At 36.2% G+C, this 24,104-nt stretch overlaps 1 protein-coding gene across 1 annotated transcript in view; it reads right to left on the bottom strand.

Annotated features, from left to right (window-relative positions):
- The window catches only part of pip5k1bb (phosphatidylinositol-4-phosphate 5-kinase, type I, beta b), a 45,018-nt gene extending 20,997 nt beyond the window's left edge, over positions 1–24,021 (bottom strand). The window contains exons 1-6 of the mRNA XM_084138587.1: positions 23,833–24,021; positions 8,751–8,860; positions 8,460–8,528; positions 6,803–6,933; positions 4,266–4,383; positions 455–607 (exon numbers count right to left, since the gene is read on the bottom strand). Coding sequence (XP_083994713.1) covers positions 455–607; positions 4,266–4,383; positions 6,803–6,933; positions 8,460–8,528 — 471 coding nt within the window. The 5' untranslated portion in view covers positions 8,751–8,860; positions 23,833–24,021. The remainder of the gene's footprint in view (positions 1–454; positions 608–4,265; positions 4,384–6,802; positions 6,934–8,459; positions 8,529–8,750; positions 8,861–23,832) is intronic.
- Between the last annotated feature and the right edge of the window lie 83 nt (positions 24,022–24,104).

Here is a 24,104-nt window from a genome sequence, read left to right as displayed (position 1 = left end):
GATTAATCGCGATTAATCGCATCCAAAATAAAAGTTTGTGTTCACATAATATATGTGTGTGTACTGTCCATAATTATTTTGTATATACATAAATACACACATGCATGTATATATTTAAGAAATATTTGCTTAAATATACTGTATATATATTATATATAATTTGTATTATAAATAAATATAAATATTTTATATATAAATAACACCTTTTTCTTAAATATTTACATGCATGTGTGTGTATTTATATATACAGAATAATTATGCACAGTAACACACACATATATTATGTGAACACAAACTTTTATTTTGGATGCGATTAATTGCGATTAATCATTTCACAGCCCTAATAAAAATGGTCTTTTTTTAGAACAAAACAGTCTGTACTACTGAATCACAGCGTTTTATTCAGGTTTCTTTTCTAAAGAGATGAATGACTCTTTACTCTACCAAGACCTACCATGTAGTATCCTGGAAGCAGTTTTTGCAGGAACTCGGCCTCCTTGTGCTGGACGGTTTTGATGATGAACTCATCATCGCTGGTCAGGTAGAAGAGTGAGCCGCTGGCGCCCGGATTAGACAACTCAATCAGGGGCTCTTTACAAATGGCATACTGCAGGATTACAAGAAAAAAACAATCCATTATAAATATTTATACCAGGGGGCGGTTGAATGCTTGAATCTGATTGGTTGACGAACATTCTAATCTAAGGTGTGCAATTATTTTCAGGAAAACGCATGGCTTAAGTAATTCCAGGCAGGTCTTGACCGCATTACAGTTCCATATCACTTCACCAAATGATTTCAGTTATTTCAAAAGTTATTTCAAAAGGAGCTGTTCTTGCAGCAGATAAACTTACTTATTCCTTACATAGTCTGAAAGAGGCGTTTATATACATACTATATTACTAAATAAAATATAATATATATATAGATATATTTTGTACCATCGATATTTCATGTAATTGTCAATGGCAATGCTTCATGGGATGAGCAGATCATTTCATCAATAGAATTCAAGTACACAAGTGCCTATTTTTTAAAAAATTTGGATGTAAATCACATTGTAATGGATTGTAATTTGGTTCATTGCTTATTGAAGATTTTTTTTTTAATCCCTATGAAGAAAATGAATGGAAACTAAGGCTGCTGAAAAAGTGGGCGGTCTTGTTGCGCGCTATACAATCATCAAGAGCAGAAGGTGTCTGAAACGTACAAGACTACAGTGTGTGCAACTTATAATGAGGTACTCTGGGACTTTTATGAAAGAGCATCTATTTTTATCTGTTTTTAAATATATGAAAAACCTAATAACCAATTCATATTTGTGCTAAACTGGCAACAATACTCAAAAGAAATTCAAAAGAAACGAGTTACTCATAAAACATGAATTATAAAAACATCACCAAATTGACTGCCTGCCGTACTGTGTTTTACTGTCCAAAAAACAGTTTGCCTTACACACTGAAAGACCAGATTATTACTGCCAGGAAGTCCTGTGGTTTAATTAGGGTTGCATAAAAATCCCAAACATTATGAGGTCTTAAAGCAAACATTTCTACTGCCCTTTCTGGCGGTGTTCCCTGAGGAGGCCGGGACGCAGCAGCAGCATGAGGACAGTGTTGAACTGAGGCCAGACACTCATATTCAAGGCCTGCCTAATGAAAGTCAACAGTCACGTTGTACTTCCAGCCCAAACACATGGACATTAGCATTTGGACTGCGTGTCATCCCGCGTGTGTGTGGCTTCTTAATTAGCTTGCACTTCCTCTGGCCTATCTGCATAATTACAAAAAATTTACACAACATACTCAGAGGAGTAAACTTCAATCACATTCTTTCATCTTTAGCCTAACCATTTCCTACTGTATTTTAGTCTTGCATTTTCTTTCCTCATTCCTTATACCTAGTGCTGTACATATACCCAGTTATAGTGCAAACCATCTACATTTTGAAGTTTACCCTTGTACTAAAGGACTTAGAAAACACAATATATTGTGGTCACTGCTAGTGTATAAAGACTACACTGCTAGCATAACACAAAACAACACATATCATTTTTGCATTATGTATGCACAAGTATGCAGATTTTCTGTATGCATGTCTGTGTTTGGAATAGATTACTGTTAATATAGTATACAGTATACACTGTGCTGTATACTGCCTACTACTAAATAAATAGTGACAGTGCGCAGACTGAGCTCAATCTAGTCGGATCGGAAAAAATATAGGCGAGCATAGATGGGAAGAAGCGATTGATTGGCTGAACAACCAGCGATGAGACAGAGAATCAGCGGCATGAAAGAGTTCCATGACTAAACTTGGTATATACTGTACTTACATACTGCAGAAACAGTAAAAGTAGTATGTTAATATGCTATTTCAAACATAGCCCATGATATACCTGGTTGACCTACTTAATTTGCCAAAATACAGCAGAGCACCCTGCATGGAATACTGTATCCCACAATGAGAACATTGTGCTTGGTACATTTTTCGTCTTCAAACCAAACTCGGGTCTTCAGCCGACAAAGTTTAAACCCGTCTGGCTAGCGCGCTTCCCGTAATGTTTACGAAAGTCAGTAGGCGGACAGTAGGCGGACAGTAGGCGGCCTTTTGTGGCTGTTCAAACCCATTCGACCACATGAGCATTTACACTACGCAAGCAATCTGGTCGAATGTGTTTTCGACTACCTCTGGAAGTGATCGAAAGTAGACAATTAAGCTCAAAACGATTTAGACCCCGTTTGTCTGTATTTCGCGTCGTCCACTTAAGATCCGATCGACCAAAACGTATCTTAATACCAGGTGTAAACAGGGCCTAAATGTAGTATTGGTGAGCATAAGAGACTTTTAAAATAACAAAAATTCTTACTGACCCCAAACTTTTTAACGTGTGATGTTATTATGGGTACCTGTTGAGCTACAAGAACTTCTAAACTTAAATAGATTTCACTCCATCTTAGATCAATTCATGCAGATTTTACGGAATGCTTAAGTGTATCCATAGTAAATGCAAATAAGGAACTCCCATTTTCCTATGCAAATTAAAGAATGTAAAAAAGGTAGTTTTGAATAGTATTATGTAAAAAGGTATTCCCTTATCATTAGGGACATCATAAAACCCAGCTTCCGCATAGCACACACTATATAATTAACATTTTTGTGCAATGCAAGGTCAAGGAGGCACACAATAGATTCATAACAGAGGATGATATAATGCAGGCTCATAAATTACATGGGAAGACCAGACAATCAGGCACCTGGGATTGATACCGCTCTGCTGGGCTAATTACCCGGCCATTAGATGTCAAAGTGCAGAGGAGGCAATTAACAGCTTGACTGAGATCATATGCCTAATCAGCATCATCCAGCCTGACTCACATACGCAAACACGCAGATTAAACTGCATGAGAGCTGCAGAGATGCTGCAGAGACACTGCAGTGGCTGCGAGATGTGTTGCAGTGCAGGGAAACGTACACCTCCAACACCTCATCGCAATGTGCCAGGACGCATCTTACATAGCGAGAACACATCAAACCGAACCGCTAATCCCTGCTGGGAATTTAGAAATGAGGACGTAGATTCTGAGTTCCTGCCAGTCACAGTTGGCAAGATTCAGCGGTAAAGTTCATCAGTGGTCAGCAGTGCTCTTGGTCACTCTTACTGGCGCCTGATGTAAGCAGGCACTGAACTTTAATTCACACAAAGATGCTTTGTTATGGCTCAGACAGAGGGAACTTTTAGGGAATGGGACACGTAATAATCTTGGCATTAATAAGGAGGTGAAAATTGCATTCAATTACAGTCATAGCCGTTCATTCATGCTTTGCAATGATGAACAGTTCAAAATAAGATTTAAGTTTCTATTTTGAATTAAGTTTCTTATGTTCACCAGGGCTGCATTTATTTAATCAAAAACACAGTAAAAACAGAAATATTGTGAAATATTATTATAAATATATTGAAATACAGAAATATTGTGAAATATTATTATAAATATACTGAAATACATTGTAAAAAATGATATGATCAATAAGTTATGACAACAAAGTTATACAAGATTCAACAATTTTTTTTAAGTCCGTTTAATGTAATTTAAGCTGAAATGACTTAAATATCCAAGTTGATTGTACTTAAAAATTTAAGGCAGCAACTTTTTTTGTACAGTGTATATTACAAACTTTTGAACGGCAGTGTATTTCATGTTGACTTTAATAAAAAAAAAGTAGCCAAAATCAATGAAGAAAAATTGAAAATCGTGTTTTACCAAGTAATCATCTGGCTTGATCCCGAACAGCTCGCGGAAGTAGCGGAAAGCCAGTGGTGCGTACGTCTTGAAACGGAAGTCTGGATAATGATGCGCTGGAGTCAGGTTGCTTCCTTCACTGCAAAAGTGAAAGCATTTGCTTAAGGTATCACAATAAACAAAGCATATATGTGAATCAACTGTTTGTTTCATTAATGATCATCACATTCCCTAACACAAGAGGCTTCTGGGCAGAATCTGGTTTCTCTCTGTAAACATAATCCTGTAAGAGGACCAGAAATTGTGAGAAACTGTTACCCAACCTAAATGCTTCTTTATGCCCAAGGAACAGAGACACATTTGATCTTTCTGAGCCCCATTGAGCATGTCCTTGTTGCAATGTGACCCACCAGCAGTAAACACCAGAGGTACTCTTTTCCAGAGACACACAACAGTAACCAATGCCTGAGGACAAGGAGGTCCTAGTCTTACTCTACTAACGATTACACAAACTAAAGACCAGGGTCAGTCACATCAGTTACACATTATGAAATGAAAGCAAGCCCTGGGGGAAACAAAATCCTGTAACCCACTTTTCACCTTTTTTATTACGAGGCAGGTCATTAGTATTTGGATTAACCCCATTTGAATAATTCCTAAACGTGTGACTTAAAATGGACAGATGATGTCATAATCACTCAAAATACCGCTAAACAAAAAGTGCCTGTGATCCCACATAACAAGTGGATTAGAGAGTTGTTGTTTTTTCAGGGCAATTGAATAAGTTCTGAGCATTAGCTGTTGCAGACGATGTCCCACTATTAAAGGATAAACCCCAATCCGTGCCCATTGTGTAACCCAATACAAAATGTCCAACTGACCTCTGCATTAGAGCTCGTCTCTAAGAACTAAAACAATAGCGGGCAGATGAGGGGCAGACGACGGACCTAACTCTGAAAAATGGGGCTTCAGCATGTGCAAATCTGTCTCGTAGACATATGAGTCATTTCCCTCTGCCTCTCTGCAATGCAGACAATGTTCAGAATAGCATACTAATGTATTAATATTATTTTGGTAGTATTGGATGCGCCTGATTACCTTATCCTGAAAAGCATGAATAATGACTTTAGAATTAATAAAATGAATCGAATGAATAACAAATACTTCTGAGTAATATAATTCTTTTAAATTACTGATTATATCATCAAATATTTCAATCAACACATAAAATTACAATTTAATGATATGCCTATAAGGTCAACAATAATATCAAAGTCTGAGCATTCTCTGTAATAATAATCTAACTTCTATGAAAAATGCCTGTGATGTTCATCACTGAAAATTTCATTTTTTTTTCTTATATAGATAAGCCTAATAGAGCCATAATCAAATGAAATAGTTATGTGTTTTTAGAAAATTACTGCTGTAATGAGAATCATGAGCTTGTCATTTAATTTTATTCAATTGTCATTCCAAATGCATCTAAAGCATGTGAGTATACATACAGTACTAGCCTACATTTGTTAAGCATAAATCTTTACTAAGTAAGTTTTTTTTTTTAAAAGAAATGAATACGTTTATTCAGCATGCATTAAATTCTTTTTAATTTTCTATTCATCAAGGAGTCCTGAAATAAATGAGCAGCAAATCAGCATGTTAGAATTATTTCTGAAGGATCATGTGACACTGAAGACTGGAGTAATTCAGCTTTGCCGTCACAGGAATAAATTACATTTTAAAATATATTAAAATAAAAAATAGTTATTTTAAATTGTAATAATATTTCAAAATATTACTGTTTTACTATATTTTTGATCAAATAAATGCAGCCTTGGTGAGTATAAGAGACACAAATATTACTGACTGTAAACGTTTGGGTAATGGTAGTGTATGAATAATAAACGTGCTTTAAAGTTTAAATTCTTTTAGTTTTAACCAACTTGTCCTCTTCTGATTTTAACTGAATACAAATAAATGTCATCATACCCAATAAACTGTAGATACAGATAATAATATTTGTTGCACACCCCTTCTATGCATAGAGTATATTATTCACAGTATGCAAATTTGTATTAAAACGTTGCATAAAGAATTTTGCTTCATCACAAAGTACATGCAAAATATTGTAAGTAGTACACAACCACACATTGTCAAATTGGTTCAAACTGAGGGCGAGCGCATGCAACTGGAGTGCAATCCCCAGTGAGAGAATCAGACTCTATAAATAAGGAAGTCAGGCTAGTGGATCAGTGGCATCCCTTTGAATCTTGTATATTCTCTGCTTACTAAAATTGGTCTTTTGGGAATCATTTGTGCAAGAATCAACTGTGCAGGATTTAGCATGAGCTCAAGTTCCTAGTTCTCATGATACACTCTCTTTAGTGCGTGATTAATCACTGCAAGATGTCCTGATGTTAAGATTTCCCTATTTGGGGAAAAAAACGGAGAGCAGATGACCCACACGAAATACAATATTTGAGAATTTGAGAAGACCAGACCACTTTGACATCGACATAGACAAAATAGCAATATGCACAGGCAGCGTCCTCTGTCCATACCTGGGTAAAAACACACTCTCCACCACATAGAAGTCCTGCATGAGCACATCTCGGTCAGGTTTTGAGGTCAGATTCCCCACGGTGTAACCAATGCCAAGCTGGATGGCTCCTTTCAGGGCAGATGAAGTAGTCTGAGACAATATCGGTAATAAAAAGCAAAACAAATTAGTATCGAGTAATTGTGAAACCTGCTCTTATTTGGCTTTATTGAGGTCATTTTTAGATGCAGACTAAATAAATCTCCTTCGGTTAAACAAATGACATATGTGCAGGTCAAAACTCTTTAGCAAGGTTCACTGGAAGTATTAGATCAGCCATAACATGAAAAGGTCTAACAAAACCATCAAATCTTGGAATTTTGGAAAGTTCATTGATAGGCCTCTGTTGATACCAACATTTAGAAGGGTGGACATTATCAACATGGTAAACTCGTCATTGGACAAACTGACAATAACGTGAATGGAAAAAAAGTAGCTCATTCTTAACTGAACAGAGGTGTTGGCGGACAATTTGTTGATCTTTTTCTGTGTTTTATCAACATGCAGCGAAACACAGATGTACATAGTCATGAATTCAGAGGCAATGCCTTGGAAAATTCAATCACAAGTGAGTTTTTGTTTTTGTTTTATATACAAATGGGTTATGCCGGGTACACGCTGAATGTCGTCGGATCGCTGTTCTTCTCACATCGGATCGGACAACGTTTCAATAGGAAGAATCACTGAGAACTACCTTTCACAACCGAACACGCGCGGGAAAATAATGCAAGATCATGTGTGAGACAGGAGTTCTCGCGACTGAATTTCTTCTTGTTAAAATGATGCACACAAAAGCTTGTGATCCAAGGTGTCTGTGCGCTGATTTGCATTGAAAAAGAAAAAAAGAAGAATATGAAGGAGAGAATGGTTGCTTGCAGAAGCCATGCTTGCTGATATTCTGTAGCAGGCCTATGACTCATCCCCATGAACTTTACCTAGCCCTGTATCTCTCATTGGCTGTATGTCGTCAGCGATATCATTTCCAGTCAAAACACATTTCACACTGACTGCATGATTCTGAGCAGAGATGGTCTTATTTTTGGGAGGTATGAGGGTCCGTGGCTCTACGATTGGAAAAAACATAACAGCTAACTTGGATCAGGTATGCCTTGATAACCAATCACATACAGCCTTAAAACTCTAAAAATAGATCAATCCTAAATTAATGTTTAAGAGCAAACATGTTGAAGATTAGCCGATGGGCTGTCGATTCATTAAATGATTAGCTATTTCCTAACAAAAGCGGTTTATTCAGCTCTCCTCCATTGACATCCATAAAAAAACAGCCTCTTGTCTCGTCACATTCTTGCATTTTTTTATTTTCTAATTTCTTGCTCATTTTAATTTACTTTTACTTTTGCGAAGGCTTTAGTCAACTGTAGATCTATTGATCTATATATTAGGTGTAAACAACATCATTGACAAGGAGCTATTGTGGTTAATATTTATAAACCAATCAAATGTAAAAAAATGCATACATCCTATACAAATGAAAAATAATAGACAATTAAAAAACGGTGCTTTTTAAATACAAAAAAAGTAATATTTTATAATAATGGGTTCTCCATGAAAACAAAATATTGTAGATATAAAGAAAACAATAATGAAAAACAATTTACCTTTTTGTATGTTTTCTCTCTACTGTTATTGCTAGACCCGCTGACTCCATTCTCATTGGCTGATGACATCTACATGAAGCAATAAAGAGTTAAAAGTTACACAAGACTAGTTTACAGCCATTAGCTGAGTTTATGTAAATAATGTCCTCAGGCCGTGTCCAGCCGTAAACCATCAGATTTGCAAAGGAGCCTGACACAGACCACAGGATATCCTGCCAGAGTAATTGAGTGGCTTGTAAATGCAGTACATGTGTGGCTCTGCTAATAAAGTATGACGCAATTAGGGTTTACCTTGTTTTAACCAAGAACACAGGTGTTGGTCTGCTGTTCAGCGCTGCTGCGTGGCTCAGTCATGTGGACCGTGTGGAAAGCAGAGGTCTGGCTCAGAATTGATGTTCGTCCTGTCAACCAGAGGATGGGAAGGGAAGGAGAATGTTCTAGTTAGTATGACAGTGCACGTATCTGCACGTATTAACCAAGAATACTGTCTAACAATTGATGGCTGCTCTGTCAAGTCTTCGTCGTCGGTTAGGAACCTGGGTGTGCTCTTTGATACCAATCTTTCATTTGAAAGCCACGTTTCTAGCATCTGTAAAACAACATTCTTCCATCTTATACCCATCAAATATATCTAAATTATGACATATGCTTGCAATGAAAAATGCGGAACAGTTAGTTCATGCGTTCATGACCCCAAGGCTAGATTATTGTAATGCTCTTATGGGTGGTTGCCCTGCACGCTTAATAAACAAACTACAGCTGGTCCAAAACGCAGCAGCTGGAGTTCTCACTAGAACCAGAAAGTATGACCGTATTAGCCCCGCTGTATCAACACTGCATTGGCTCCCTATTAAACAACTTATAAATTTATAACTACTTACAAAGCACTAAATGGTTTATCTCCTCAGTACTTGAGCGAGCTCTTAACGCATTATAGTCCTTCACGTCTACTGCGATCTCAAAATTCTGGCCAGTTGATAATACCTAAACATTGAATATAAACATTGATCAGAGAACACATAGAAGCTCAACCGAACCTGCTTGACATGCGAGAACAAACCTCATTGGTTCTTGTTGAAGCTCAAACGTGCTGCGTAACGAGAGAATGAACCTCATTGGTTCTCACACAAGTTAACATGCTTGAGCTTCTGTTTACCACAACTGATGTGTGAGATGATGAAAGTTTATATGTGAATTAAAGTCTAAATTAAATCTGTTCATCATATAAAGTGAGTCTCTTCAAAAAATTTGGACTAAACTGCTCAATTCATATGGATTAGTTTTACAATGTCTTTATGAACTTTTTGAAGCGTCAAAGTGTCAGTTGAGCTGTCAATGGAGGGACAGAAAGCTCAGATTTAATCAAAAATATCTTCATTTGTGTTCTGTAGATGAACGAAAGTATTACGGATTTGGAACGACATGAGGGTGAGTAAATGATGACAGAATTTTAATATTTAGGTGACCGACCACAAATGTTTGAACGCATGAAACATCATTTTTACACAATATTTGTTCTGAAAATATAAAAAATATTTTAAAACAGAAATTGTGCATTATTGATCATCTAGGTTGAACTGACTTTAACTTTGGTTAATCTTTGCAATTCTGTTTGTAAAGCTATAGAGGTGCAGAAACTACACACCCTCAGTGAAAGATTGATTTCAGGCATTCTCATCGAGACAATGCAGAATGTTTTTAAGTTGATCTTGTGACCACCTAAGTGTGTGTTTGCAGCCACAGCACTGAATAAACGGTGCGTCGTAAAGTCAGCAGACAGAGTGCAGGGCCTCACAGTCTGTGTAAATGAGGAATAATGGTCTTTCAGACCGTCTGCATAAACAAACTGTGAGACCGAGCCCTTATTCAGAGTCAAGAGCAGCCTGTGAGTCTAAAGTGCCATTCGTTCTGTGCCAGCACGTTTATATCAGTGGGTCTGCAGAGAGGGAAAACGGGTAAAACCCAGCGAAAGTGTGGATGTTTGCTCCTGATAACCAGCTGCTGTCTGAGAAGCGTCTAACACCTGCATGTCAGTTCGACCTAAGACTGCAATCCAGATCTATTACACAATCCACTTCGAGTGAAACAATCCATCCCAGTTGAGTTCATGCAAAAACACAACCTCCTCCTTGTGTCATTAACCTTATTGTCAATAATGCGTAAGCACTGACCAACAATCAACATAGAGGCTATAAAATATGTTACACTTAGAAAAGGGCATACATCACAAAGCTTACTCATGGAACAGTATTTAAATATACGATCACTAGCCAGATGCATCATGGAACATTAAGATCAAATAAAGCACTTAGACACAAGGGGTCATGCAGTAGAGCGATTTAACTATAGTTAAGGGGTGTGTTGTTGCCTCTTGTGGATTATTATAAATAAAAGAATACATTTTTAAAACGTTTTATGTCAGCTCATGTTACCCATCATTAAAAAGTTTAGGGTCAGTACATTTTATTCTCTCCAAGGCTGCATTTATTCGATAAAAAACACAGTAATATGAAATATTGCTACAAATTAAAATATTAGTTTTCTATTTTAACAATATAATTTATTCCTGTGACGGCAAAGCTTAATTTTCAGCATCATTACGCCAGTCTTCAGTGTCACATGATCCTTCAGAAATCATTCTAATACGCTGATTTGGTGCTCATTTACTTGAAACAGAAATGTTTTGTAACATTATAAATGTTTTACCTGTCTTTTTTTAATTGATCAATTTCATGAATCCTTGCTAAATAAAATTACTATTTAAAAAGAAAATCGTACTGATCCCAAACTTTTGAAAAATCGTGTGTCTATGAATATACTTGAATAACTGCTTTTATAATAAAGCCAAATTATTATATAAGCAGTGTCAATATAAGATGATTTATTGATACACAAGTCATTATTTAACTGTCTGAGAAATGGCTAAACAAATATTTCAGTAATTTGTATTTAGCAAAGCATCTAATGCAAGTTATGGTCAATCTCAACATCTGGTTTACGTAAATATCTAGAAAGTTATACGGTATTATATATAACAACAAGCCCAGGGCAGAGTCTGTCCGAACTGCAAGCCCCACAATCGTCACACTCCCTTGAAACATAAAACTTAATGTTTAACATACAGCATATGACATTATTCTATTATTTAGTTAAGAACAATAGTCTCATTGTAAGAAGCACAAACAAATGATGTGGCACTGACAGTGGAAAAGACACGGATTATGAAGGGCTCTCAGAAGAGGCAAGTGCCCTTTAAAGGTATTAAAGATATGTGACCATGTGCCAGATATTAAGAGGACAGAGAACAGAAAACACTTAAGTTTCTATCACCATAACACTTTAAAAACCTATCCTCACTTTCGCTCTCTCCCTTTATCTATCTCTTCTTCTTGTCGTTCTTCTTTTTGCGGTTGCTATGAGTCCAGGGTCTGTGCTTGTAAACAGTGGCTGTACTGTATCCACCCGCAGGCACCGAGGGGCACACGACACCCTGAATATTCAGACTGATTTGTCCGGTAATAAACACAATCAATTTAGGAAACTGATTGAAGAGAGTCTCAACATTATGGGGTCATTCTCTCAAAACCTCTAGAGCCATCAACCATTAAAGTACATTTTAGCTTTTAGATTTTTAACTGAGAATGGCAAACATGAGTTTTAAAGAACATAATACAAATTCTCTTTACCTCAGATTCATTAAAGAGCCAATATTATGCCCTTTTACAGAGTCTTGTTTTTGTTTTCGGAATAGGTTTCATGCTTGAATGTTCAAAAAACACATTTTTTTCACATATTTTTACATTGTTGCAGCACCTCTTTTCCCAGACTATCAGTAACGCTCTTGGGTGCGTTTCCCATACAACGATGTAACTCGCTGCTTAAAGCTACACTGTGTAGGATTTTCTTCCATCTAGCGGTGAAATTGTTTATGACTACCAACTGAACATTACTTTCTAGCCCCTCCCATTCCGAGGGCGTTTTAACTCCTACGGTGGCCGTATTATTTCAAATCTGCCGGCAGTCGTGAGTAATCTCCCCCTCGCATTCGTCACGGTGCCACTGAGTGTAAAAACGCGAAAGGCGAAGCTTGAATTTCCAGGTATGTCCCTCTTTGGCTAATGTATTTTCAAGATGGAGGCGCAACATGGCTGCCGCCATTCGAGCGACTCGCTCGTATGTATTCTAAATGGCAGATTCTACGCTTACGAGAATACTTGATTAGTTGGTAGAAGTAATTACACAATGAGCACATATCATTTTGAAAGAACAAAGTGTTTTTTGCTAAGAATCAACTTAAAAAATTACACAGTGTAGCTTTAACTACCATAGTACAATGCATCGTTGAAGAATTCAACTTGCTAGTCACGACTATTTCACAAAAAAGTAAGTTGGTTAATGATGTCACCCAGGTGAGGGAATACAGTAATAACTTCTTATTACTATAATCCGTTTTGAGATCTTACTTTTCCCGAATTTATGCTATAAATTATGGACATGCCATCTGAGGACTAATTCTCATTTTTCTGAGTTATTCTGCTTTATTTTCATATTTAATCATAGGCTCCTTCATACTAGAGCACGCACACTCTTCTTTTTGAGTGTACTGAATGTCAACTTGTTTGTTTTGCTCAAGAAGATAAGGATTTATTAGGTCCACGAGTCATGCAAACAAGAAAATATGCTTTTAACCACAGGTGGAAAGCTTCCGCTCCAACCACACAACTTTGCGATGCTGTTTGCTAATGTCCGTTGGAACTATGAGGAACTATGGGGAAACACTGACTCATTGAACTATGATGATAACGATTAAGTATGCTGATAGTGGAAACTTTCTTCGTACAGCTCTCACCTGATCGACCCCAAATTTGGGTAAAACACTTTTCAGACCATACTGATTAAATACTATCAAAAGCTTTTTGAAACACCAAAACGTTTCCATGCAATCAGCGAATTGACAGAGAGGATGCCATAAAGCATCCATGAAGCATTTTGAAGTAGAAACTTAACTTTTAAACTTTTTAACAGTTCCAAAGAATTATTGGGGGTCAAAATTCCATTTCCGATCATTTTAATTAAGGGCTTAGAGAACAGGATTAGGGCCGTATCCAACACGGCACAGGCCTCACGTATGCACTCTTTGTTCTGACTGGAGGTTCTTTCTTCAGTTTGCTAATTGGATACAGTGACAGTGATTACATAACTGGCTTAGTATACTGTGTGAAGTTTACCGCTAAAAGCTGTAATTGGATATTATGCTATTAAAGGCATTTTAGAAGAATTTGTAGGACAGCTTTGCATTGTGCACAGCTTTGTACAGTGAAGCAATAAATACTAATTATTGCTGTACAGACAAAGTCAGTAGGGAGGCATATGCTAAACCAAAGAGAAATATCCAAAAGAGATTTGGCTAATTTTACAAAAAGTATTTTTCTTTCCTTTTCCTTTAAAAAAGCAACAAAAAAGCAACAAAAAATCCAGATAAAATCCGAAGCTGACTTTTTTTCCCCAGGCAAATGAATGAGAGAAGACTAAAAAAGGATGCTGTGAATACAAGCTGAAATTGAAGTTATTTCAAAACTGATGAATTTTGCCAAATATTAACAGTTGTTTTCTTGTTTATTACTGTGAAGCTGCTTTGAAACAATCTTTATTGTATAAAACACTATAGAAATAAATGTGACTTGACAAGCAGTTCATAAACAAGATGATAACAGATGCATAAAGAATCAAACATCTAAATGTGTAAAAAATTGGTGGGCTTCACGTGATGTTTAAATCTGGGTTATTATAGTTAACTAAAAAAAAAATTGTAATAAAAACAAATACAAAACATATCTAATTTTCTTTGAGCTTTATGTACGAAAATAACTAAAACTGAAATAAAAATTAATATAAACAATGTAGACCTTTAAAAAACAATAAAATACCTAGTTCTGGCATGAAACAGAAGGTTGCAGGCTGATAGGGCTTTAAATCATTTGGTAACGATCACATCATTATATATAGATCGCACAGCTGATTGGTTGTTGTTGCATCAGCGGCCAATGAGCTGCGGCTCAACATTCAAACAAATACCGGTAGTGTTGTTAGCAGCCAGCAGCGCGCTTTCAGAAACCCTCCACCTTCCCCAGCTCCACCTGTATAGATCTGCTACGGGGGTTATTTATGTTACACGTGCAGCAGCAGCATGTCTGTGAATGTATTGCCAGTAACAAGTCTCTGTACTTGCTCTGCAGCAGCAGTGTAGCAGATCTATTGCCATATCCATTACCATGCCAATCTCTATTACCGTACCAATCTCTCCGAGAGTTGTCATGACAGAACTAATACAAATGACCAAAAATTTGCTAAAAATTAAAAGGAAAAAAGGACAACGAAAAAATTAAAACTAATTCAAAATATTAATAAAAAAACACTATAATGTATCTAAATGTAACTAAAATAACACTGGTTTGAATCCAACTCGTGACATTAGGCGATAACCTCCCCCTCATTTCCAGTCCCCTCTCTCTCCTCTCAGCAAAAAGAAAATGCTTTTTTATTCAGCTGTGTTGTGGAGCTTATCTTAAGACCTCTGAGGAGCAGCAGGGGAGTGTCAGGAGGAGGAAGTGCAAGATAAAGAAAAGGAGCAAAGAGTAAATGAAAGGGATGACATTCAGGCTAATTTACTATTCTGAACGAGTTCAACTCAGCTTGAGCCAGGTGATCAAGCAAACTAACTGCTGAAAGACTCGACTCGCAGCAAGGACATTTGATTTGCTGTGAAAGCCAAACGAGAGAAAATAAACAGCTTGAGAGAGGCCATCAACATACTTTACCCAAGCATTTACGCAAGGGTTGCAGTACTCAAGAGGGCAAATAAGCTAAAGTTAATGTCTGTGCCATCCAACCTGAAGTGGTACACTGTGGGCAAACTCAGATCGGAAGTGAGCATCCCTAAGCCCTACTCACTCCGAAGGGCAGAGCCTTGGAAGTGGGGACTTTGGAGGGAGAAGGGTACTTGTGTGTCTTAATGAAGTCGTTTGGAAAGCATCTGGCGAAGGGAGCAATGAAGGACCATTAAATTTCCTCATAAGCTTCACCTTGAATTTTACCGCGACAAAGCTAGGCAGTTACAATGGGAGTATCTTATTATTGCTGCTAATATGATATAAATAAATGTCCATTTATAATTAAGTTTTTAAAACATGCTTTATGTGTGAGTGTGTGTGTTCCCGATCTGCTCATAACTTTATAAGTTAAGCATTAAACATGTAAAGCGACATTTCTTATCAATTAAACTTTTTAGAATTTAGTATAAAATGCATGACGAAAATGTGTGTAATATATCACAGCAAAACAAAACAACTTGAATTATTCTGTTTATACGTTAACTCCAACTCTCGCGCCATATCTAGATTAAAATGAATTTCAAGGACTTGTTACCCTGGGTCACATGACCATAAAAGATTAAATTACTTCCTTGAAGTGACCATTGCATATTCCCTTTGCTAACGGACTTGTGAAAGGCCCTTCGTGAAAGAATTCAGTTGTTCACTTTCGGTTGGAACGCCCCTACAAATGGCGTCCACTACGTTTTGGGTGCAAAAACGTGTTTGGAATTCTCCTTGTGTCCTAATTAAATTTTATGAACAAAGAATCGCATTTGTGTACATTTTTGATAACACATTGAACACCATAGTAAAATACTCTGCAATATCTACCCAAGTATGTTGCAACGGAGGTCCTCCTCAAGGGGAAATGCTTAAGGAAGTTTGCAAGTGTATGTCTAAAACTGGAGTTAAACACAACCAGTATAGTCTGATTTTAAAATGAACCAATATGAACCAGTTCTTTTTAGTGAATCAAACGCACACAGTGCATCCTGTGTATGCCGATTCCAGAATGAATTACTCTTATGAATCAGTCGTTTTAAGTGAATCAAAACCATGCAGCGCAACCAGTAGTCTGAATAATGAACTAATGACTCGTATGAGCCAGTTCTTTTTAGAAAAATCAGACACATACAGGGCATCATGTGTAGTCTGCCCTGAAACACAAGAGTGATCCTCATTTTTTTTTAAAAAGAAAAAAGAATAATTATTCACTTAACTCTCCAGGGATAAAACTGTTTTGAAAGTCAATGAGGCATAACTGAAAGATATGGAAGGTAGAGGTCTACCACAGGCACATAATAAGCCTCTTTATGCACTTTTATCACTGCTATCTGATAATGGTGTACCCAGGATGGAGTTGGACCCGCTGTTCCACCCTCACTCTGGCTGAGGTCCAGACCTGTGATAAGAAAGCCATTATGCCCTTCCCTTTACTGTGCCTGTTAAGTCATTGCATGTTGCAGAAAGGAAGTTGTGAAGAAGTCATGGAATTAAATGACCTCTGTGATCATTTAAGTTAAGTTGAATCAGCACAAATGGCCATAACCATTACATGAGACTTCTGCAGTGACAGTCAATACACTACCATTCAAAAGCTTGGTGTCAGAAAGATTATATTGATTTTGATGATTTTGAAAGAAATTAATAATTTTATTCAGCAAGGACACATTGATCAGAAGTGACCGTATAGACATTTATAATGTTACAAAAGATTTCTATTTCAAATAAATGATGTTCTTTTGAACTTTCTATTCATCAAAGAGTCCTAGAAAATGTATCATACTTTCCACAAAGATATTAAGCAGCACAAATGTTTTCAACATTGATAATAATGATAAATGTTTCTTGAGCAGCAAATCAGCATATCAGGATGGTTTCTGAAGTATCATGTGACACTGAAGACTGGTGTAATGATGTGGAAATTCAGCTTTGCCATAATGGAAATAAATTACAGTTTCAAATATATTTGAATAGAAAACAGTTATTTTAAATTGTAATAATATTGCACAATATTACTGATTTTACTGTCATTTTAATCAAAATGAATGCAGCCTTGGTGCGCAAAAGAGACTTCTTTCAAGAAGACTTCTTTGTTTCCCAATCAGGTGCATCTGTGATAGAAATAATGATTTATATATATATATATATATATATATATATATAATTGAATACATTTAGCAATTAAAATAGAACACTTTTATCTTAATAAAATAATATTAAATAAAAATGATTACATTTATTGTTGTTTTTATTTGTGATAAAAAATGTCAAGAATGTCTAACATGATGTAAAATCGCAGGAGGTATTTTAAATAAATAATGTTGGTCATATGAGCCCAGATGCCGAAGTAGGTTAAGACCAAACACTTTAGGTGTGGAAAATTTAATTTCCTCTGCATATTACATTAAGTTCTCTCAGGTTGTTAGGGGGCATTTGCTTATAGAGAGGCATATGGTAAATGAGATGTTTGAACTTGATCATAAGACATAACATGGTAACTAAAACAAAAGGTCCCATGACCAACCCCTACCATGCAGGGGACTAATAACTCCCTCAGACTGTACTATTTGACAATAAGAGCCTTTCCAGGAGCCTGTTGTTGCCTGGTGGGGGACACGTTGCCATTGGAAGCGATTGATGCTTTTTTTGAAAATCAAAAGAACAGGATATACATGTCTAGATTCCATTGTTGTTATGAAACCTGTGAGATCAACAACATCGCCTGCAGTTAGTCTGTTCGTCTCTCCCCCACAATGCCTCCAAACAGTTAACATGCACTGCTGTCTGACATTTAACACTAAATGTGAGAATGTTGGTTCAGTCCTACACATAAAGTAGCCAATCACTATACAACAAGCTCATTGACAGGCTTTCCATGACAGGGTGGGGTTGCCCTCCCACTGTAGTCTGAGTAATCACTGTGCACTTTTAACTAAGTCATAGTGGTGCTTGCAAAGGCAATTAGGGATTCTCACATCTATAAAAAACAACAAAAAAACTGAGTATTAAAGTCACCATGAAATCAAAATTCTTATTTGTTTTATTGAATGTTGCAGTATGTATTTAATATAAATGATTTATCCGTGCACATCTTTATTTTATTTTAATTTTATTTTACATCTCTTCTCTTCTCTGATGATGTGTTTACTGGTGGGACAACCTGTGAGTCACCTGAGATCGACCAATAGAAAACCACAACCATCCAATCAATTCCTCATGGACAAAATCAAGTCCATGGATAGAGTTTCACTCTAATATACATCACAGTAGGGAAGAAAAGACTATCAGAACTTCTGTTTCATGGTGACTTTAATGGAATATTTCAGGAAAACAACAAAAATTTATCATTATTTGTTCATTCTCATTTTCATTTTTGGAAAATTATTTTCTGAAACACACAAAAAAAACATTGATAGATTAAGGATGGAGTGTATCATTTCTGCACAATTAGCGTCACTAAACAGAACTGCAAAAATATAGGTAAAAAATGTAAACAGAGAAAACAATTACATAATTCACTGTTAAATTTAAATGTAATTCAATTTTCCTTTTCCGTCATTGCTCTCGAATTTCATCCATGGCTGTGTTCAATTAAAAAAATATTGCCATTGATAAGTCAAGATTTGATGCCAAACAGCATTAGCATGTCATGTGACCAAACTACTCAGAACACCTTTGCAAACATCTTTTACATGGCTTATAATGGAAAGACTTATAGTGGATCAGGAACTATTTTGCACTCCTATTTTACTATTTCCAGTGAGTGAAGTATCTACACTTAGTTTTAACAGATGGACTAAAACATAAAGTAATTTTCAAACAAGCTATTATTGTCACATACAAAATAAAAGAAGACACAATCAAGGTCAGTAACGTTCAAGAATGCATTTCATTATGCTTTTACAAATGTCACAAGACACAAGTGATCATGACCGCCTGCTAAATAGCCTACAGGCTGTAACAACCTCAGGGAACGTGGTTATATAACTTGTCAAATGAAAACCTCACGGTTTTTTTTCATTGGGTCAACGGGAGAAATGTCCTTTGCAGCAAGTACTGGAGTCACAATTGAATTAACTGAGTCATATGTAAGTTTATTTTCAAGAACAGTGTGACATTGTGGTTGTTCAGACTAAAGAAGTTCTCGTCTCGTCAACCTTTGGCTCAGCTATGCGTCATCACAGGTTTTGTTATGCAATTCTTCAAGGGAGACTTACACACAGGTTTAGAGGGAAAGATGACCATGATGCTGTGAATGTGTTTTTGCTGACACTCTTTTGCATCTGCTGATTTCCCATTCAAAAGCACTGGCTCAGTAAAATTAAGCAGTCAGAGCTACGTGAAAGAATAAGAAATCATCGCAGTCTTTTAGTTTTCTCAGGTTTACACTACACTAATGAATAAAGTTGATCAACTAATGCTGCATCTGAAGTGGCATACAAAAAAGTCACATTTACACTGTTTAATGCTGCACAGAGGCATTAATTAAAAATTATAATGGCAGAAGTTATTTTAAACGAATGTCTATTATAAATTAAAAATAATTTAAAAATAAATACATTTGAAAAAAAAACATTTTAGCTTTTAAAATAATTAAAAAAATATTATGAATATAAAAAAGAAATTACATTGTACAATTATAAAATTATAATGGCAGAAATTATTTTAAATGAATGTCTATTATAAATTTTAAATAATTTTAAAATAAATAAACGTAAAAAAATATTTAAACAAAATTATGAATATCAAAAATTAATTAAATTATACAATTAAATAAATATATTTATCATATATCTAAATACATAAAAATGCTCTGTTATGACAATAACACGGTTTAAAGCTGCACTGATGCTGCATTTAATTTTCCAAACCTGCATTAGAGCTGCCACTTGTGCTAGGGGCGCTGAAGTGGCTCAGAGATGGACAGAATTTTGAATCGACACAGAGCCTGATCACAGTAGCCTTATAGGCTGTGAAAAGGTGCCTTAAAGGTGCAGTAAGCTATTTCTGAGAAATGTTGTTGAAAGTGGATCAGACCGAGCACCACAACACACTTGTAGCCAATCAGCAGTAGGGGGCGTGTCCACTCATGATGAGGGAGGAGAGAGAGTGAGCAAGAGGGAGATTTGAAGAACGACTGTAGAAAAAGAGGTGTAAGAAAGAGAAAAGATCAGAGGAATATCACTTGTAAAAGAAGGGTTATGATCAGGCAAGAGTTAATATTAGGAAAAGCTTTCCCATGCTGGAGAGACCTAAGCGAGAAGGTCTGAAAACGGATGCTGAGGTTGTGTTGTTTCTGCTCCATGTGAGTAACATTGTTGTAATGTTTGCTATAGTTTTTTATGTGTTATTGTTTGTCTGGAGCCGGTGTACTGCTAGCGACTAACAATGAACTCTTGCTTGCATACTCTTTTGTTCTTCTTTGTAATTCGTTCGTCATCTTCTTTATTATTGCATTATTTTGCTTCACTTCAGCTATGAGACATGTGATAAAGAGCATTTTGGGGGCGGAGCAATGAAGGGAGGGTGTGTTTGTTTGGGTTGATTTCAAATATTAACAGTGTTTCTCAGAAATCCCTTACTGCACCTTTTTACTGCTCAGTAAAGCACATTCAAACACTGCAGTCCTACTGTACGTGTACTAGCGATATAACACCAAATATAGAACATTATTCACAAGCAGTGTTGCCAACTCTCGCAAGACAAATAAGCAACCGCAGCTTCAAAAACAAGCCCAATATTATTATATTATTTATTATCATCAATATTATTTGTTATCAATAAATGAGACATATTAAACTGAAACCACTTTAAAAAGCAAAAACAGAAGTTATTTAACAAAAATCATCAACAAACAACATCTTCCAACAAAGCGGAGGAGCATGCACTATCCTCCGGTCACCTGTGAGTGAGGTTTTGAGATGGAAAAGGAGAAAAAGTGACGTGACATGAAGGCCAACTTTGGTACCCCATACTCAGAATTTGTCCTTTTAACCCATCCAAGTAACGCATACTAATCTTGATAACATGTGACCAAAGCTTCTTTTAGTCAAAAGTTCACCGTCAAATCCCCCACTACAGGTATAATAATGATGATGGCGACATAATCCAGCCGGGGAGTATTTTACACATCAAGGTCAAAAGAGCATGTCACATACCATCTCAGCTCTTCTGTACTGATCTAAGAGCAGCTTCGTTAAATAAAACAGATCTTATTTCTTATATAAGAGGTGGTCAAACTGGTCAGGGTCAGTATATTGGCTGTCTGCAGTCTGAATACTCGGGAGGAATGTAGCATGCCACTGTGGGAGCAATAAAAAAATGTGCATGGGAGTGAGACCGCCGGTCACGACTGCTGTTCATCATTCAGCTGCTGCTTTGAAAGGCCCCAGAAAGATTAAAATGAAATGAAATGACGTGGCTTATTGATCTGACAGAGGACTGGGACACAGATAAAACTTGTGCATCAAAAAGAACATGAAGTACAACCTCATCATGTTGCACATGAGTGGCATGCACTAATCAAATAGGCCATTTTTTTAATTCAATTTTGTGTAAAAAATGAAACTTAAGTCAGACAAATGGTGAGACATAAAAAGAGATGTTATAGATGCTCTGCTAAACTACAATTAATTATTACGAATACTAGACAAACCTTATGCATTCTATGGACAGTATACATATAGACTGCAGAAATAGTGAGACTGTTATGTTAATATTCTATTCTGAACATATCTCATATTTGTGTTATTAATGAAGAAAAAGTTGCTACTAGGCTATTTTGCACAAAAGTGCAAACATCTGATACAGATTTATGCAATTCAGTACTACTGCAGAATGCTTTTGCAAAAAAAACACCTGGAAAAGGATCTGCACAAGAGACACTGAGCTTCGCAACCACAAACACTAGAGAATATTTCTTCTTCCTCTCATTGTTCTTGGCTGTCATGTGATTTTGTGCCTCCAGGTACAAAGCTTGTCTAAACAACTGCCCAGCAGGGTTATTTTCAACATGGCTAAAAGTTATAAAACTTTTCTCATAACCTCATTTGATCCCGTAAATTATAGGCAATAGCAATTCAATATGTTCTTTATGACTTTTCTCATGACACACAGTACGTTTCAGTTATAGGACCATATTATATTCAATCTGGATATTCAGAAATAACGTAAATATGTAGTTATTGTGTTCTATCACACTGACATTCTAAAAGATCAATCAATATGATGAGACCTATACATTTTCTGTATATACCTTAAAGACTTGACTACAAAATGTCTGAACTGACTTCAGCTGAACAACAGCCGAAATGCATCATTCTCCTGTAAGCACTGAAAAGCTGCTTTGAAACAATCTGTATTATATAAAGCGCTATATAAATAAAGGTGACTTGACAAAAAAAAAAAAGAAGCTGTTTACAATATTCACTGTTATTGCTCAGAGATAAATTATACAGTTCAGTGAATACAGATTAACCTTTTGTCCCAATACATATGTGACAACTAGCCCAGGTCTCCTCTACTTTAATGTGTTTATGCTTGAAAGATTATAAAAACATGCAAACATGTTTTAAAAACAGCATTAAATGATTTCCAAAATTGTCGTCTATATGGACAGCAGGTCACCGTGATTTTTCCCACTAAGACATGTTCCTCCCATACACAAAAGAAATATATTTGAAATATATTTTCAGAATATATTTTGGAATATATGCAAATATTTGAAATTGGCCCAATAAATATATTTCACACTTAACATCATATATTTTTGTTAGATTTCAGAATATATTTCAATGTATTTGGAATATACTGTATGCCACATATATTTTTGACACTTTTGGGGACCCATACAGAAAAAAATACATTGAAAATGTATTCCTAAAATGTAGTCCTATATCCCTACCCCTAAACCTAACCCAACTCATAACTTATCCTTAAAATTTTGATGAATAACATTGATGTAGAAGCACATAACCCTGGTTGTAAGCCTAAACCTGACCCTCAAATCTGATTGGGTGATTAGAATGTTGTTCCAGGAACAATTATTATTATTATTATTTTGGTGAAATCACCTTCACTATAGTTGACAGATGCATTCGACATCTACGCCCGTCAAAATCTCGTAATATTTCTAAGAAACCTCTTCCCTGCGATAATATTACGTAATTTTTTGACACTCTCAGAGATTAAAAGGTAAAATATTGAAATGTAAAAATAGTCTGTCATGATTTTGCAATGACCAAATATAACAAGATCAAATTTGAGTATATAATGTGTCCTAAATTCTTTTAATTGGGCTAATACGTTGCTTAAAGTTTTTTCTTACCATGCATAGCTAAAATATTTCTTATAATTCAACACATTAATATGTCAAATATGACGTCTTGCCTACACGAGAGCGGAAGAACACACCGGTGAACTGGTAGCAGGTACAGGTGTATGTCCATCTGACAGGTTCAGAGTACGTCGCAATAAACATTATTTTAAAAATATCTTACCTTTATGTCTTCTAAGGTGAGGGTCTATCTTGCTTTCGGGGAGAGAGAGAGAGAGAGAGAGAGAGAGGTTGAGTCCACACTGATATTCCCAGAGCCTGTAATGTTTCTCTCACTAGATGTAAGTGCAGTCAGTGTCCCTGTACTTTGTGGAATCGTTATTGAAGGGCAGCGAGTCGGCAACGAGTCTCCGCCTCCTCCTGCACTTCAGAGAAACATCTTTCATTCCCATAATACCATCACCCTCTCAATGTGAGCAGTTGATGCCACCTACT

The sequence above is a fragment of the Abramis brama genome (assembly GCF_963993115.1).
Source record: "Abramis brama genome assembly, chromosome: 16".
Taxonomy (NCBI): Eukaryota; Metazoa; Chordata; class Actinopteri; order Cypriniformes; family Leuciscidae; genus Abramis; species Abramis brama.
Note: the sequence above shows the minus strand (reverse complement) of the source record. Positions and strands in the feature narration are given on the sequence as shown.